We start from the raw sequence: 15,329 nt of genomic DNA on the forward strand, positions 1-15,329 counted from the left end.
AACATATTATATCACCCTCAGAATAGACCTCACCTTTATATGTTTGACAAATATCAGAGACAATGGTCGATTTAGAATCAGTTCTGAGCTGCGAACTAAGACGAGCGGACAAAGTCGCCTGCAATGGAGAGAAGTATTTTTTATATACTATTAAATTTGTTTTTGGCGGCGACCAAGAAACCGTACCACGAAGACGAAGACATATCTTTTATAAAAGTTTACGATTTAAGTAAGCCTACCAACTGGAAGGACATCAACAACTATTATGGTGCCATAGAAAAATATTGGTAAGTTATGTGAAAAAATTGATTTGTTTGCGAAGGAATCGCTTAATTAGGAAACTTTATTAGTTATATATTTGAGAGGTCGTTGTTAAATTATTTATTTAATATAAAAGTTATGTAATCTTTACAAAAAAATATAATTTTATGAGCCTTAATAAAAGATTAATGGTAGAACTCTTATTTTTTGGGACTACATTAAATTAGTGTTTATTAAAACGTTACAGTCTAAAACGTTACAATAAAATATGTCATTAAGAATTCCTGATAATGACCGCAGCGACAGACAAATTTTTCCTTTTTCCAAGCTTTCAGTAAGAGAGTAACTAAATCGTAATTGAAGGAAATAACCGGAAAACCGTTTTTGAATGTGATTTTTGGATGGAACTCGTTTATTTTCGAGCAACTGGGCGACAAAATAAAACAAGTAAACATTCTTATATGTGGAACTTGCAAAAACTGTACTGTAGTGATTTTTTCCTAAATATTTATCGAAGATCTTCCAATAAATACCAAACCATTGCATACAAAAAAAAATATGAATAATAATTCTGAAAGAGATGTAGAAAAACCACAAAGGATTCTATCTATCTTGATTGCTGCTGTAAGGCCTGATGGTTATGACAGCGTCCGGGGCAGTGTGTTATATGAATGCGTACAGATTGAGCACGTGCTTTCGTACAAATGAGGTTTTATTTCTATTTAAACTGCAGACGAAGAAAGTTGTTATCATGCAAATATCTATACCACAAAGTAAATCTTTGAAATTCATATCTTATACTATCTAATTATATTTTTATTCGGTCAACTGAACACCTTTATTACTTCTATCTTTTTTTTAATTTTTACTTGACGTTCTTTTTTTATTACCATACCCTACATATTTGATTTTCTCATTTTTTTTACAAGTGAAACACGCAGTTAAATAATAGGTAATTTGTTATTGAACACATACATACATATGTTCCATGATATTTATATACCTTTTCTATCCCGCAGTCGGTTAAAGAGTGCCTTCCAGAGATCCTTTACGATCTTTTCTAAATAAACTAAATTTTTAAACAGTTCATCGAAATTTAAAGAACTACCAAAATTTTCAATACATTTTTTTTAGCTATAAAACAAAATTATTCTCTCTGGTGGTTGATATTCGATTTATACGCATGAATATTCCGTCAATACAATCAATTAAGTAATAACTATTCCCATTTGTGCGTACTTATTAATAACATATTATAATTTGTATTTTGGGCAAATGTTACTATGGCAGTCTTAATAGAAAATCTTTGAATTTATTTAGTATTTTCTTAACTTCAAACCCCTTTATTAGGAAAATCTGTATCAACTGCGGCATACCCGGTCTCGGTACGGGCTTACACTTAGAACACCTGGGCTCAACGGGATCGATGCAACCAGCCGTAATCCCTTCAGAGTATTTAGTCACTAGACGTAAGTAGACCGATTATTGGAAATAGATAATTTAATTTTATATCTATGAGGTAACCATAAATCTCAAAACTGTTTTCTAAGAATTAAAACGAGATGAATATTTATACAAACATAATATGGAATTGACGTTTGACTGAAACAAATGCTAATTCAATTTTGCACAAAGTTTGATATCTCCTATCTGAACTCCATATTTTTCTACGTTAGTCCATAACAATAATGTAATGTGGATAGCAGATAAAAGAGGTATGGGTACCAAATATAAAAAATAATGTTACCAACTTTCAGTGTCTATCATAGATGTCAGCTATTTGGCTAAATCAAATCCCAGCTTAGTTTTATCGTTGGACGTGGCTCTGCAGTGGCCCGTGCTAAAATACGATCCTCTAGAACCCACGCTGGTTCTTTTTAAATTCGGCTGGTCAGCTTCCAATCAACTTAAGAGAAGATGTGTTTGTAAAATACCGGGTGAGTATAATCTGGTATCATATCAGATTAATTTGTCTTAAAACTAAAAATACTATTATCATAAGGTACCCTCCTAAAACTAAAGACTGTCTGTCACAAGTCTTTCATTCATACATCTTTGTACATGACAATGCCAAAGTACTTATAAGTACTTATCGTTTCTTAACTAAATCCTTTATTCCTCAACATGTTTATTACGAGTGATTATGTAAAATGATTTTTTGTTTGTGTTTACAATTAAAGAAGTTGTAAAATATTAATCATTTTGTTGCTGTTTAATACAGTACATCTTCGCAACAATTTTACTTACTTAATGGTTCCGGGCGTACAATATGGAGGCTACTAGCGTTGGTCTAAAACTATAAATTCTCGCTTCTCGCTAAGCTCGCTTCCTTCCAACAATCACACCACAGTCTACTTTCAACTTTTATATATATAGTCGTACACAAAAATTAACATAAAGCTTTTATGAATTTCCTCAACGGAAATCGTCATGCTTAGTACAAGTTTGTACCGTCACACTACACACTAAGCGTTTCCCGTTTCACATTCAATAATCAACGTTAATACTAAAATGTAATTAACGCTCCGCTTGTAGTATTTTGTTTCCGATTTGTATTTAACTAAGGCACTTTAATGTATCAAATAGGTTTAAGTTACGAACTGGCGGATTTTATCGCTTCCAATCTGAGTCACGTGGTGGGGGTGGCGACTGACGCGCCTACCCTGGAGTCAGATCAGACCAGGGAGTTGACGAAACATACAGTATCCAACGTACTCGGCAGAAGTGGCGTTTATATGATAGAGAATGTGCACATTAACGGGAGAATACCAGGTTAGTATTGGGCTTACATTACTGTCGATATTGTTCAATGTCCGAAGTACAGTTTCTTGGTACTTGGATGTTGGCATCACAAAATTACAACGGCTCAGTGTTATAATTAATTAAAATCAGTCATGAAAATAATTCTAAGGATTAAAGTATATTATAATTAGTACGGCACATACAACGGTACGCTATATATATAGGAATCCGCCAAAATCATAAAAAATATTGTTGTCTTATGAAGCTACAACTTTGAATAACATATCAAACCTTAATTGTAACAAACGTGTCTTGCAAAGTTTTTATTAATTATTATCTAAAACCAAAACACTTTAAACAACTTAAACTAAATTTACAAAGACACTCACAAATCGCGTCGACATATACTTTCCCGCGCAAAACTGAACAAAGCAAATGTCATCGCATTTACCTCACTTCGGATGCGTTCCGAATAACGGAGTTTCTAAGTTCCGGTTGAAATTAATTGTGTTACCTAAATGTATATTTACTTCCAGAACGAGGATGTCTGAGCATAACGATGCCTTTAATGATGATCGAGGCGAGTTACGTCCCAACAAGACTGACGGCGTTCTGTCCAACACAGAAGACCGACTATCAAGTCAATTTGGCGCTGACCAAGACCAGTGATACCAGGAAAACCACGAGCAGAGTCAACCAAGTCAACTTATATGAAATATTGAATTGACTAGCACTAGTGTGTGATATGCAAATAAATTAAATAACGACAGCTGAATAAATAAGCTTTATTTTTTGGCCAAACTATTTATTACATTGAATACAACTTTTACATCCGGAGTAAAAATCGGTTACTATAAGTAAATAAAACATTTAAAAATATAGCAAAGAAATTAAACACTATCCCATAATAAGAGCGAATAATATGAATTTTAATACATACATACAATAATTTACATGACATTATAACATTTTCATTAAAATCATGAAAATACTACACATTTATAAAGAATGACTCATGAGATATATACGGTGTGTGGAGCCAATAGTCGACCAATCAGGCGTCTTTATCATGTTGCTCGGTCAACTATTGTCTATTGTATGCTAACCGAAGTCAAAGGTATAAAAGCTTATGAGCCGGTTGTGATGCTCCGAGAAGCACGTGAAGAGTTTATATAACTGGCCACAATAAGAAAATATTTTTTTTTAATAGAGACTATCCTATATTATGGATTATAAGAATTCAACGGCCAGCCAGGAAGCACCATTTGGAGCTTTCACACTCAAGCATTTGTTCTCACGCGATAATGTACTTTATTGCGACACACTTAAGTTCTATTTAAATCTAACATGATAATACTTCAATGCCACATCGCGTCACTGGCATCCGATTTAGAAGCTAGGTATTAAAAATATATATATTTTTGGTGCACCAAATATATTGCGTCCAATTTAGTGATAACTATACATAGCGAACGGTAGTAGAGATAGTTGTCTGTTAGTAAAGTATATATTCCGTTCGCGGGGTAAAAATCGTTCTTATTGCTTACGCCATACGTACGACAATTGAATGGATTCAAATGCTGTATCAGGAATGCTGGTTAGTGTCCATATCGACTGATGTTTTCGGCACTAAGATGATGAAATATTACGTTTCAAGCTACACTAATCTAATACAATAATATGTAGAAAACTATTTATTATTGTTATATTTAATTCAATTCAAACATTATTATCGTATTGTCAAAAAAAAATTATATATAGAGAAAACACTCGAACAGCTCATACTCAACTGTAAAATTTTAGAGAAACGACAAGTCGAAGGGCTATATATTATAGTTTTAAAATTTATTTCATACAGGAAAGTTATAACGATAAAATTTATACGCTACCGAAGATCGGTTACATTGAACTTGTCTTTTCTCTAGTCTACGAAAATATCTGATCTGAAGGCATATTACTCGGATAGTATCAAAAGTTAGTGAGTCGTCGGAATATCTTGTGACGTGTACGAGAGACTTATACAGTAACCTCAGTCGGCGACGGCTTGGATTGGGTTCATTGTGCTTTATAACAGTCATATGGCACTTGGACTCTGACAGCGACCGTTTTAACTTCTATTACAGAGTCCACCTTCTCCAATCCAGCCTTGGTCTTTTCTATTCTTTCCAGTCTTTCTTGATCTCGAAGCTCCATTCCCATTGGAGGTGCACGTTCTTATCGTCGTCGGTGAAGAGACTGTTCACAGTGTAAGAGCCTCGCGCCATCATGCCGGAGGGAGCGTCTTCGGGCGGCGTCGTGTATGACTGGATCTCGGTCTTCGGAGGATACGAGCCGACCATGTGAGTCATCTTATCGACTGGAACATTCACGTGTATATTAGAACAATTAGAACGTAGACATCAGACGAATAAAATTCGCATAGAAAAAGTAGAACGAAAAAATATATGACGGTTCGTAGGCTCAGTTGGCAAAAGCGACCTGTACGCGTCACCCCTGAGATCGCAGGTTCGACTTCCGCTTTGTGTCTATGAATTTTAAACAATATATTCTATTTGAACTTCAATTTCTTCAAGCACTACTATAGCTATATTTTCGGATTTGGAGCACAGATACATAAAACTATACCAGTATATATATATGTGTAGTATATATATATATACGTGGTTAAATACTTTTGGGCGTTAAATCTGTGAATATTATAGCAAAAAAAAAGCAGTTCGCAATAATATGAAGCGTGACAATATAGGATCACTCTCAGCACATCGACTTGCTGGAACAGGTCAAGTGATAATAAACTCTAAACGCATACAAATAAGATATATTTACATATGTTGAATGGGAGAGGAATATAAATGATACAACATACGTACCGGGGACTGTCCAGCATGAAATACGACTCGGCTTTAGAATATTATTACATAGGCTAATTAATAATAAAAAAAAAATCAATAATTTGTGAGTCTGTTTGATGTTTTTTTTAATATGTTTACAACATAGGCTTAGTCCGTGTTGGTATCGCGACACGAAGTACGAAGCGTATCTCTTTTATCAATCGAGCACCCATGTTGTATTAAATCCTGAGAAACTGAAGGCGCTGCGTATGTCGTGTGGCGATGGTGACAGGTGGTAAGGATACTTTGACGGTAAATACCATTCACCCAGTTATGAGTCCGCCATTCGCATGTCTATATTTATAATATATAAATACTCTAGACCGTCTGTATTTAGTTTTCTACCGTATATAATACAGTTAAACTCAGTGTTACGAGTGTAATAAATTGATCACGGTTGTATGACACAAACACAGGCAGGATTATAGTAATGTTTTTAACCATATCAAATTAAATTATTCAACAATATTAAGTGTGGAGACTTTATTATAAAGAAAAAAAACTGTTAAGATTAGCAAACGTTAGTTTGAAACATCATCATCATCATCATCATCGTCCTACTCATCATATCATATCATATCATATCATCATCATCATCATGATATACACTCATTACCTGGTACCCCTAAGCGGTATGTCTTCTGAACGTATTTGAGCCCATGCACTATCTCCCTCTGCACTATGAAGTCGATCCTTATCTTGTACTGGACACCTTCCTTTATCACGAACACCTGGAACACGAACAAAACACAGTCCCTTTTAGTGTTCATTAACTTGATTTGAACTAAATTTCTTGAAGGTTCTAATCACGAAATCATTTAAGTCCAGGAATTCTTAACTCCGTACAGCTGGGACAATACGGATTTGTGAAGAAAATTGTTTATAAAATATGGTTTATAGCGAAAAGAATCCGTCTGTGACTTGCAAGAGGTACACTCCGTCAAATGCTAGATATAATTTTATATACATAGGATACAATACATAATTTATAGCAAAAATAGTATATGTTATATTGTGGATTATTCATGTTTTAAGTAGTTCAATAAATTTAATGTTTGATCTCTCAAACTTTAAAATACAAAAGGTATGTTTTTGTTGTTTTCTTGCGATTAATATCATCTTTTCACCTTCATTGTCTTTTCATTTCAAATTTACATTTCCTAGTGTAGTTCATAATAGCAGACATCAAGTCTTCGTGGGGTGACGTTACAGACTACAGAGTGAGTTTACGAAACTTGAAAAAGATTCCTTTAATAGTTACGACAAAGAAATATTTGGAAATTTTAATAGTCGAGTGCTTAAGTTTACTTTTAAGCCTCGAGTCTACTTCCAGTCTGGTGCAGTCTCAGTCTAACATTAGGTTACAGTCGTCGAGAAGCGTTCTAGACTTTTCATTAAAAAACATTTTTTTAATAATCACTTTCTCTTATAGAGTCTTAACCGCAAAGTTATGAATATTATATATATATATATATATTAAGCTCACTCTATTCTTGTGTAGCTTACACTGGCCCAGTATAAGTCCAGTATAATAATGGTTCAAGTCTAATAGACCGCTATATCAATCTGTTAACCCGGCCTTTATTTACAATCACGGAATTACTTTAACGGCAGCTGGTGACGTTATGTTACTGACTGGCCACGTTCCAATCACCGCGATATGAGTTTGATATTTTAAAAAGTCTACTTAATATTTATTAATTAATTTTTGTTTCTATTCTCCTTATGTATGGTATTTCCAGATGTATGTTGTTATTGGACACAGCTGTACTAATAGAATTGATAATTCTTATTTCTTCTTTTAACCTTAACAAAATTTTTCATAGACGCACTACACACGACGAATTTCAAGATTTTCATTCAGAAAACTTCACATGATGGTATCGGAGTAATTTTTTTCATGAAAAACCGGATACCACTAGTTTGTAACTTCTTGTGGAACGTCACCGACTAGTAATAAGGGTGTCCATTGATTAATTCTTTTCGTGTTTAATAAATATCCCTAGGACATTCGTTTTTTATGGCCACCCTATCTAATAACCATACGGATTATAAATAGATGGACTTAACTCTTTAATACATCTTCCGTGAAACACGTCATCCGTATAAAAGGATCCCCTAGAGTTTCACGGTAAGGACAAGAAACGCACTAAATTTACGTTCAGTGTCTCTGTACGTGCACATCGTACAGAAAGAAAATCAAATTTAGGTCAACACTCAGATAGTTTATCATAGACTGATGTAACTTATTTTATACCACTCAAATGTTGGTGACATAGAATTAAATTTATCTTTCTTCTTATATGGGTACTTCTCGTCTCCTTCGATTCCGCAGTTGGTGGAAGGAAAACTACACATATAACTGTGTTTCGTAATAATTCATAAGATGTAACTTTGGTACGATGTTCTGAGAACTCGCGCTAAGGTAACAAAGTAGCCACGAAAAGCAAAAATTTTCTTCGCACAAGACAACATCAACGTAAGAAAAACATACAGTTTGTTGGAAATGATAATGTTCGATACGTTTTTTCGCACGTTCGATGTTTTTAAATACGTGGCTTTATAACTCGATTTTAATAATTAATTATAGTTGTTACGTATCACTCTTATTAGACCCTCTCCAAAATGACAACGAAAACAAAAGCATTAAGCAAAATAAGTGATGAACGTGATACTTTAAAAAAAATTTAATCCGCCCTGATAAAAGAGGAATCTCCTATTAAAAACAACTAAGATTTATATAAGTTAGTCTAAAATTACAAAGTGTTGAGGGTATCCCGTTTAATGAACTCGAGTATTTTAATCATCGGAACAAGTTTAATACTGGTGTCATTTAACAACTGTAATGGCCAGGATAACGACTGTATTGGAAACTTAAGACCAAATCTATTGAGATTTCCAGATCTGCAACTTGATTTATATAAATATATATATCTAGTTTTGTCAGCGACTTTGTTTCAGCGGACTACGGATTTGGGATCAGCGAGAGATTTGTTACAACAATAAGATAACGTAACCAATCATCAGCGGCATCTATTCTGTGTCAGGTGACTTCATCGGATAAAATAGAGCCTACGTCTTATCCTTACACTGAACTACAATATCGCAAAGCTTTATCAAAATCAGTCGAGCAGTTAGAGAGAGCACATAACATTTAGACACAAACTTTCGTATGTATAATATTAGTATAATAATTTATTCCGAAGCGGCTTATAAATAGATTAGCGCGTGTTGGCCGCGTCGAAATCGATTATTACTTCTGATACAATTAATAACAACTACACTGAAATAGTCCGAAGCAAACATGTTTACACGGTTCCAAACACGACCGTTATCAATCAACTTATCAAATTTCAATAAAGTATTCACCGGTTTCACCTTCAGATAATCGCAGACGATACGGAACTGCATAACGTATCAAGATAAATAAAATTTTAAAGATACAAAACAAACAAACGTGGACAATATAGTTTGTAAATTTCTAGATGCTTCGATATTATTTGATATTTGATATGTGAAATAAAATGGTGCGGAGAAATCAATTGATATATGACATTTTCAAATTTGGTTTGGTAGAGAGGAGCTCGGACGGTGGAGGTGAGCGTTTAACGCGCGTTAGATAGGGGCTCCTTAAACCTACACTTGGGTCGCAAGTCCCAGGCACTGTTGAGGCTACTCTCCCTAGAATACCGAGAGGTTTCTTCTCTGTCGAATGCTGAGGTTTTTCGACTCGTAAAGTGTATACAATAGACACAGTAACCAACCTTAAGAAACACCTGTAGCGTGTGTCACGTGACTAAAGGCACATTATAGGCACAAAATCATGCCTCGATCCTGAGAGAAATACACGAAAACTTAAGATAAGTTATATCCTATGTCTGTTTCTGATGTACAAGCTACGTTATTGAAAACTTTCATCAAAACCCGTTTAGTAGTTTTTGAGTGAAAGTGCTACAAACATCCATACAGATACACACAATTTCGCATATACAGTATAAGGCTGATTACATACTATCGTTTTCTCTACTAAATGCTCGTACAAATTTATAACAAAACGCACATAATGAGAGTTAATTGATAAGTCGCGAGTCCGCTACATGAGAGCGGTTGAGGAAGGAAGTGCACAAAATATTCTTATTATTAATGAAACGCCACTTCAAATTTAATTCCAACGTATTCTAAGATTTTTTCACATATGTATTTAATATGTAATTTTGTGGGTAGCAGCACATTTTTGTGAATTTTTTTTAGACCAATATATCTTTTATAGACAATATATATATATATATATATATATTATGTTAAATGTATATTTGCTAAAATTTACCAAAGGATATGAGGGTATTTATAAAAATAAATTTTAAATTAATAAATTCACACGGCCCTTAAAATATTAACGTATTAATTTTAAACCGTTCTTTACACAATGATTTTATAGACAATTCCATTTTATTAATAAATAAATTTTGTTATAAATTAAATAAATTAGCATATAACAAGTAAAGTGTATTCTGTGCAACTGTAGGCTTTTTATCGAGAAATCTTAGGCCCAAAACCGAAATACTTCATATCGGATAACAGTTATGGATATTAACAGATAGCTATGAAGCATCTCATGTAAATTTGCTATCAAATGAAAAAAACCGCATCGAAATAGGTCGATCCGTTTGAGTTACAATGCCACAAACACACACACACAGACAGACATCAAACACAACACACCCCTCTTTTTATGTTGGGCAATCAATGCTGTTCTGATTGACTATTCATGTATTAATAGTTAACTTAAACCCACCTGTTTCTTAAGATCTGTGAGGTCTCCTGACAGGTCTAGTTCAAGGTCGTCCCTCTCCGCGACACAAAGGGCCAACTTCTTGACTATCACCTTCCGGGGATCGTTTGCATCTGGAAGGGATACGGTTCAAATATATGGCGGTTTAAAATGCAGATCAAAGTTAAAAATGCCGCGAGGCAAATAAATACAATGTTAAATGAGTTAAATTCTTAAGTTATTTCAAGGTCTTGCGTTCAATGATGAAGCCCTTTAAGTTTTATTTCACTAGCTTGCCTGTTTCATTCTCTGCAGGTCACAAATGTATGAGTGATAAAAAAATATGGCGTTTGTGTGCAAACGGCACGGAATGATCTTATAGAAACTAAGGAGTTGCCGAGGTTCCTGGCTATAAAATGTGTATTATTAGCTCACCGACAATAACCGGCCCCGTTTGAGCCTGCCCCAGTAAAGCTTCCTTGTACTTCCTCAATGATTCATCTTCCTGGTCGGCCGATAAGATCTCTTCAATGCTCTTCTCCGGTGGTGGCTTGTACGAAGACTTGATTTCCTCCTCCTCGGTATCATCTTCAGGAGTGCGTGCCAGTTCCGGCTCACCAGACATCTTTCTAAAATATTATATTGTATTTTGCAGTCATTAGCAATCAGTCTTTGGAAATACTTAATGTTGTGATGTGTACCTGGTACTGGGACAATTTATGGGTTTTATGTAATTATAAAATTATTTATTTATGATAATAATAAAAAAATAAATTTTACAATAAATTCAATCGCTATTTCTATATTTGATTTTTACTCAGTACTGACGTTTCATCTGCATATTAAAATCTCAGCAAAACAAATCTAACAAGATGAGTAAATAAGGACAAATTTCTTGTTTACTTACTTATAATGTGAATGATCACTTTGTGTCCATTCTTATTAACTCATTAAACTGTGTATAACTATGGTTTAATTAACAGTGTGTTAGATTATATTTGTTAGTCAATCATGCAGATATTTTATCCATGTATAAAGATTGAATCACTATAATCAGTGTTATCTTTATATTCTGAATGTATGAGACAGATTTATTTTATATTTGTCTGTGAGAGGTTATGAAGACCATAATGTCAGATATAACTCATTTGATATATCCTTAAGGAATCTAGTCTTGTAGTGTGTCAATTTTTTTATTATAATATATATATATATATTTATATTTTTAAGTATATTTAATAAAATAATGAATGTTTGTTATTGATACGTATAATACATAGATGGTGTCAACCTTACATTCCACAACCAAATATAATGAAGACCATTTACGTACTATGCATTCACAAAATCGATTAAACAATGAATCACAATCTCAAAAGAGATAATGAAAACTTAACGGCGGGGTTTCGATCGCATGCTGACTTCTGGTACCGCCCTCCTCTACTTTATACGGTGTAACGAGTTAGTATTTGTGGAACAGATATTTATATCTATTAGACTTCACCGACACACGCCTATGTAGTTTGCACAATAACAGAGGACATCGCCTTCGTCATTCCAGCGTTTGTCTTAGCGATGCTTATCTTTAGGAAAACTTACCTTTAATTACGTTCGTGGAAACGTGGATACAACAGACACGAATGTCAAAGAATAACAACTAACATTAATAAAGGGTATAAGTCCAAAAGTGAATAACTTTTTTGTAAAAATCTATAGATCAAAAATGATGAATGACAGCCGAAAGCCCGAAACGCTTCCGGTAACCGATAGTGATCCCAGCGACTTTATAACTTTGGGTTGTAATCAAACTGTCCTGTCTATGGTCTGTGATCTAGAACTTTTTAATTACAACCAAAAATCAATAATTAATTCTTAGCAGTTTTACCCAATTTGAAAAAAAAAATTAAAATAGAAAGAAGGAAAACAAATGCATATTTTCATGATTTATTATAACTATTTTATTCTCTATTGTGTTTTGTTTTTTCTTATATTTGTATTTGATGCCTGATTTATGGGTTTGTGTATTAATATTTTTATTTCAAACACATAATAAATGATAATTATGAAAATGCATTACATAAAATTAATTATGTATTTTTTTATTAAATCTCATAAAGTAAGCAAGCAAGAATAATAACTTTTTGAGCGTAAATTAGAAAAGTAGAAAAAGGTTCAATAAAATTTCTAGAAATTTATTTCACTAAATATTTAAAAATAGATTAAATAATTTATATATTTCAAATATTATTATTGTACCATCAAAAAATCTAATTATTTAGAGTTATGACATTTAGAGTTGTCTATGATATTTGAAGTAATAATGATAAATGAATCGTAGGTGTTTATCCCAACAAGAAAAAACCTAAATGCGTTTTTTTTAATCGCACAATAAATCTGTGATATTAGAGAACTTATTTGTCACTTACCCATTTAAATATTTTTCTAAATTTCTAATATGAATAGTAATGCTTGTGAGTACTACATAGTATAATTGTGTATTTTGTTATATAAGTAATTTTTTATTCATTTAGTGTATTGTTACAGAAAACCAGAACTTGTTACAGAAATTTTCTTGGGAAATGTAAAATTTATTCAAGAACATTTTGTGAGCAGTCGAATTTAACAGATGCGGAAAAAGAGAAGGAAAAGGAAATACAAAGGATCATGCAAAATGCAAGTTGATTTTAATGATACTTACATATTCCTTAGTAATTGTGTAACACTATACATAGTATTAATTATTTCTATAACAAAACTTAACTGTATATAAATTCTTTGTGTGATAGTTTTGACAAAGTTATCGCTTAATTAAATATCAAAATATGACTTTTTAATCATTTTATATATTTTCAGGCCTCCTTAGATGAGCCTCCGACAGCATGCTGTCAATCTGGTTGTGCAAACTGTGTGTTCATCATCTGGGCTGAGGCACTTTCATCCAAAATGGATAATGCCGGCCCGGAAATAGCAGAACGGATAATGAAGAACATTGATGACCCCTCAATGAGAGCTTATTTAGAACTCGAATTAAGAATAAGAGGAGTCAAGAAGTAGCTACTGAGTAGTTAAACTAGTACAGTGTTATATTAGTAATAAGTAAATAAAATAATTTATAAAATTATATTTTTTATCATTTCATATTATGAAAATAAAGAAATTACAGTATAAAAAATACTTAACTATGTTTTCTTAATTAATAGTTATTTTATAGTTGTTGTTGTAAAAGTTTATTTATGAATAGTAAAATAATATATTTTAATACATTTGGATGAATAAATATGATGGTGAAATTTTCCTTTAATTAAATGGAGAATTTGGTAGAACACTAATTGTGCCAGAAAAGTTCATCATCAGCCTATTGTTGTTCCCTGCTGAGCAAAAGCCTCTTCTCACACGGAGATTGTAAGTGCATCAATCACCACACTTGCTCAATACGGATTGCAGATTTCAAACTTATAATTTTATACTTTCAGTCCAGGATTCCTCGTGATGTTTTTCTTCTTCACCTGTCAGTGGTCTCTACATATTCATAGTAAGTACATATAACTCGGAAAAAATAACATTGGTACTTGCCGGGTTTCGAACGCGCGCCCTCATGAATCAGAAGCGGGCCTTAACTTCCAGAAAATATAGAGTTATTTTTTTCATACTTTGATAATTTCTTTAAACATTACATCCCTAATGCATTTGCAGATATTTGATTGTTATTGTATAATTTACAGCAAAAGAGCTCCAATGTAATAGATTTTTTTTTATTATAAGTAATTTATAAAATTGATGCCTCAATTAAGAAAACAGTCTAAAAGTATTTTATTCTGGCGAAAAATAAAAAAACGATTAAATTAAAAAAAATATTTTTTTTATGGTTTTATTTTAAAAACTACATAATTTTAGGTCCAAAGGCTTACGAGGAGCAGTTGTAGGATAGGTTACTGTAAAAAAAAGCTATGTAATTTTTCCTAAAAACATAATGAACAATGCCTATGGCGCTAATTGTCCTACTGTTCAGGATTTGGTTTCTCTAGACACAGAAGAAGTCAACTAAATATAAATAAATGGAACATAAAGCATTGAAATTCCTTAACGTAAGACTACTTAAGCATTATGTGTAGAGGTGTTATCAAATTATAAGGTAAACGTCAAACGTCAAAGGGATCAAACTTTCAAAATAATGTACTTATAGTTCAATAGTTTAATTGTATAGTAAGTAAATGATATAAAAATATACAATTGATGCCATATTTTTGTAACCAAGAAAAATACGGTCTCTTCTCTGTTTACAATTACAACATGGTTTATGAAATGTCATGAATCATGATTATATTTAAGTAGCATGTCGGAAGAAACCATTTTTATTTATGGCGTATTAATGACGTATATTTTTTTTTTTAATATAAAGACGCTACGATTTTTATTTTAACTCCATGTAAAAAAATATCATATACTTATATAAAAATATAGGTATGATACATCTGTATAAATACTAGCCATTTCTTGGTTAACTTCACACAGTCTTCAACCATATTTAATTTTTAATTAGGTGAAGTGCCACTTATTAATCAAAAAACGCTGAAAAAACCTGAAACTGCTAGGTTAATAGTTTTGAAATATGTTTTAGGGCAATATCTCTTGTTTAATATTTTTCTTTCACACATATAATAAAT

At 32.6% G+C, this 15,329-nt stretch overlaps 3 protein-coding genes across 5 annotated transcripts; 2 read left to right on the forward strand and 1 right to left on the reverse strand.

Moving 5' to 3' along the window:
- The first annotated feature begins 94 nt into the window (after positions 1–94).
- On the forward strand, positions 95–3,779 carry LOC116771813 (uncharacterized). The gene is made up of 5 exons (XM_032663792.2): positions 95–287; positions 1,612–1,730; positions 2,019–2,198; positions 2,848–3,033; positions 3,540–3,779. Exons 1-5 carry the CDS (start codon positions 124–126, stop codon positions 3,728–3,730), a joined length of 840 nt encoding a protein of 279 aa, XP_032519683.2. The 5' UTR covers positions 95–123; the 3' UTR covers positions 3,731–3,779.
- LOC116771823 (rho GDP-dissociation inhibitor 1) lies at positions 3,773–12,470 on the reverse strand. 3 transcript variants are annotated; one of them, XM_061521184.1, is made up of 5 exons: positions 12,265–12,470; positions 11,101–11,290; positions 10,690–10,799; positions 6,511–6,625; positions 3,773–5,359 (listed from the first exon to the last, which is right to left on the reverse strand). In XM_061521184.1, exons 2-5 carry the CDS (start codon positions 11,288–11,290, stop codon positions 5,160–5,162), a joined length of 615 nt encoding a protein of 204 aa, XP_061377168.1. In that variant the 5' UTR covers positions 12,265–12,470; the 3' UTR covers positions 3,773–5,159. The 3 variants fall into 3 exon arrangements, with proteins under 3 accessions (XP_061377168.1, XP_032519710.1, XP_061377169.1); XM_032663819.2 differs by having other exon boundaries at positions 11,101–11,294; positions 12,265–12,469; XM_061521185.1 differs by lacking the exon at positions 12,265–12,470 and adding an exon at positions 11,999–12,139 and having other exon boundaries at positions 11,101–11,294.
- Positions 12,471–12,956: 486 nt separating this feature from the next.
- LOC116771844 (oxidoreductase-like domain-containing protein 1) lies at positions 12,957–13,786 on the forward strand. Its single transcript, XM_032663832.2, has 3 exons — positions 12,957–13,136; positions 13,210–13,338; positions 13,519–13,786. Exons 1-3 carry the CDS (start codon positions 13,131–13,133, stop codon positions 13,717–13,719), a joined length of 336 nt encoding a protein of 111 aa, XP_032519723.2. The 5' UTR covers positions 12,957–13,130; the 3' UTR covers positions 13,720–13,786.
- Positions 13,787–15,329: the final 1,543 nt, after the last annotated feature.

This window comes from Danaus plexippus, chromosome 8 (genome assembly GCF_018135715.1).
Source record: "Danaus plexippus chromosome 8, MEX_DaPlex, whole genome shotgun sequence".
Classification (NCBI taxonomy): domain Eukaryota; kingdom Metazoa; phylum Arthropoda; class Insecta; order Lepidoptera; family Nymphalidae; genus Danaus; species Danaus plexippus.

Coding starts and splice junctions, on each gene's coding strand:
- LOC116771813 (XM_032663792.2), top strand. CDS start 124: ATGGAGAGAAGTATTTTTTATATACTATTAAATTTGTTTTTGGCGGCG. Junction 288..1,611: donor GGTGCCATAGAAAAATATTG/GTAAGTTATGTG, acceptor CCCCTTTATTAG/GAAAATCTGTATCAACTGCG. Junction 2,199..2,847: donor ATGTGTTTGTAAAATACCGG/GTGAGTATAATC, acceptor TGTATCAAATAG/GTTTAAGTTACGAACTGGCG.
- LOC116771823 (XM_061521184.1), bottom strand. CDS start 11,290: ATGTCTGGTGAGCCGGAACTGGCACGCACTCCTGAAGATGATACCGAG. Junction 10,800..11,100: donor AACGGGGCCGGTTATTGTCG/GTGAGCTAATAA, acceptor TATCCCTTCCAG/ATGCAAACGATCCCCGGAAG. Junction 5,360..6,510: donor ATACCGCTTAGGGGTACCAG/GTAATGAGTGTA, acceptor TGAATGTTCCAG/TCGATAAGATGACTCACATG.
- LOC116771844 (XM_032663832.2), top strand. Junction 13,339..13,518: donor TACAAAGGATCATGCAAAAT/GCAAGTTGATTT, acceptor ATATATTTTCAG/GCCTCCTTAGATGAGCCTCC.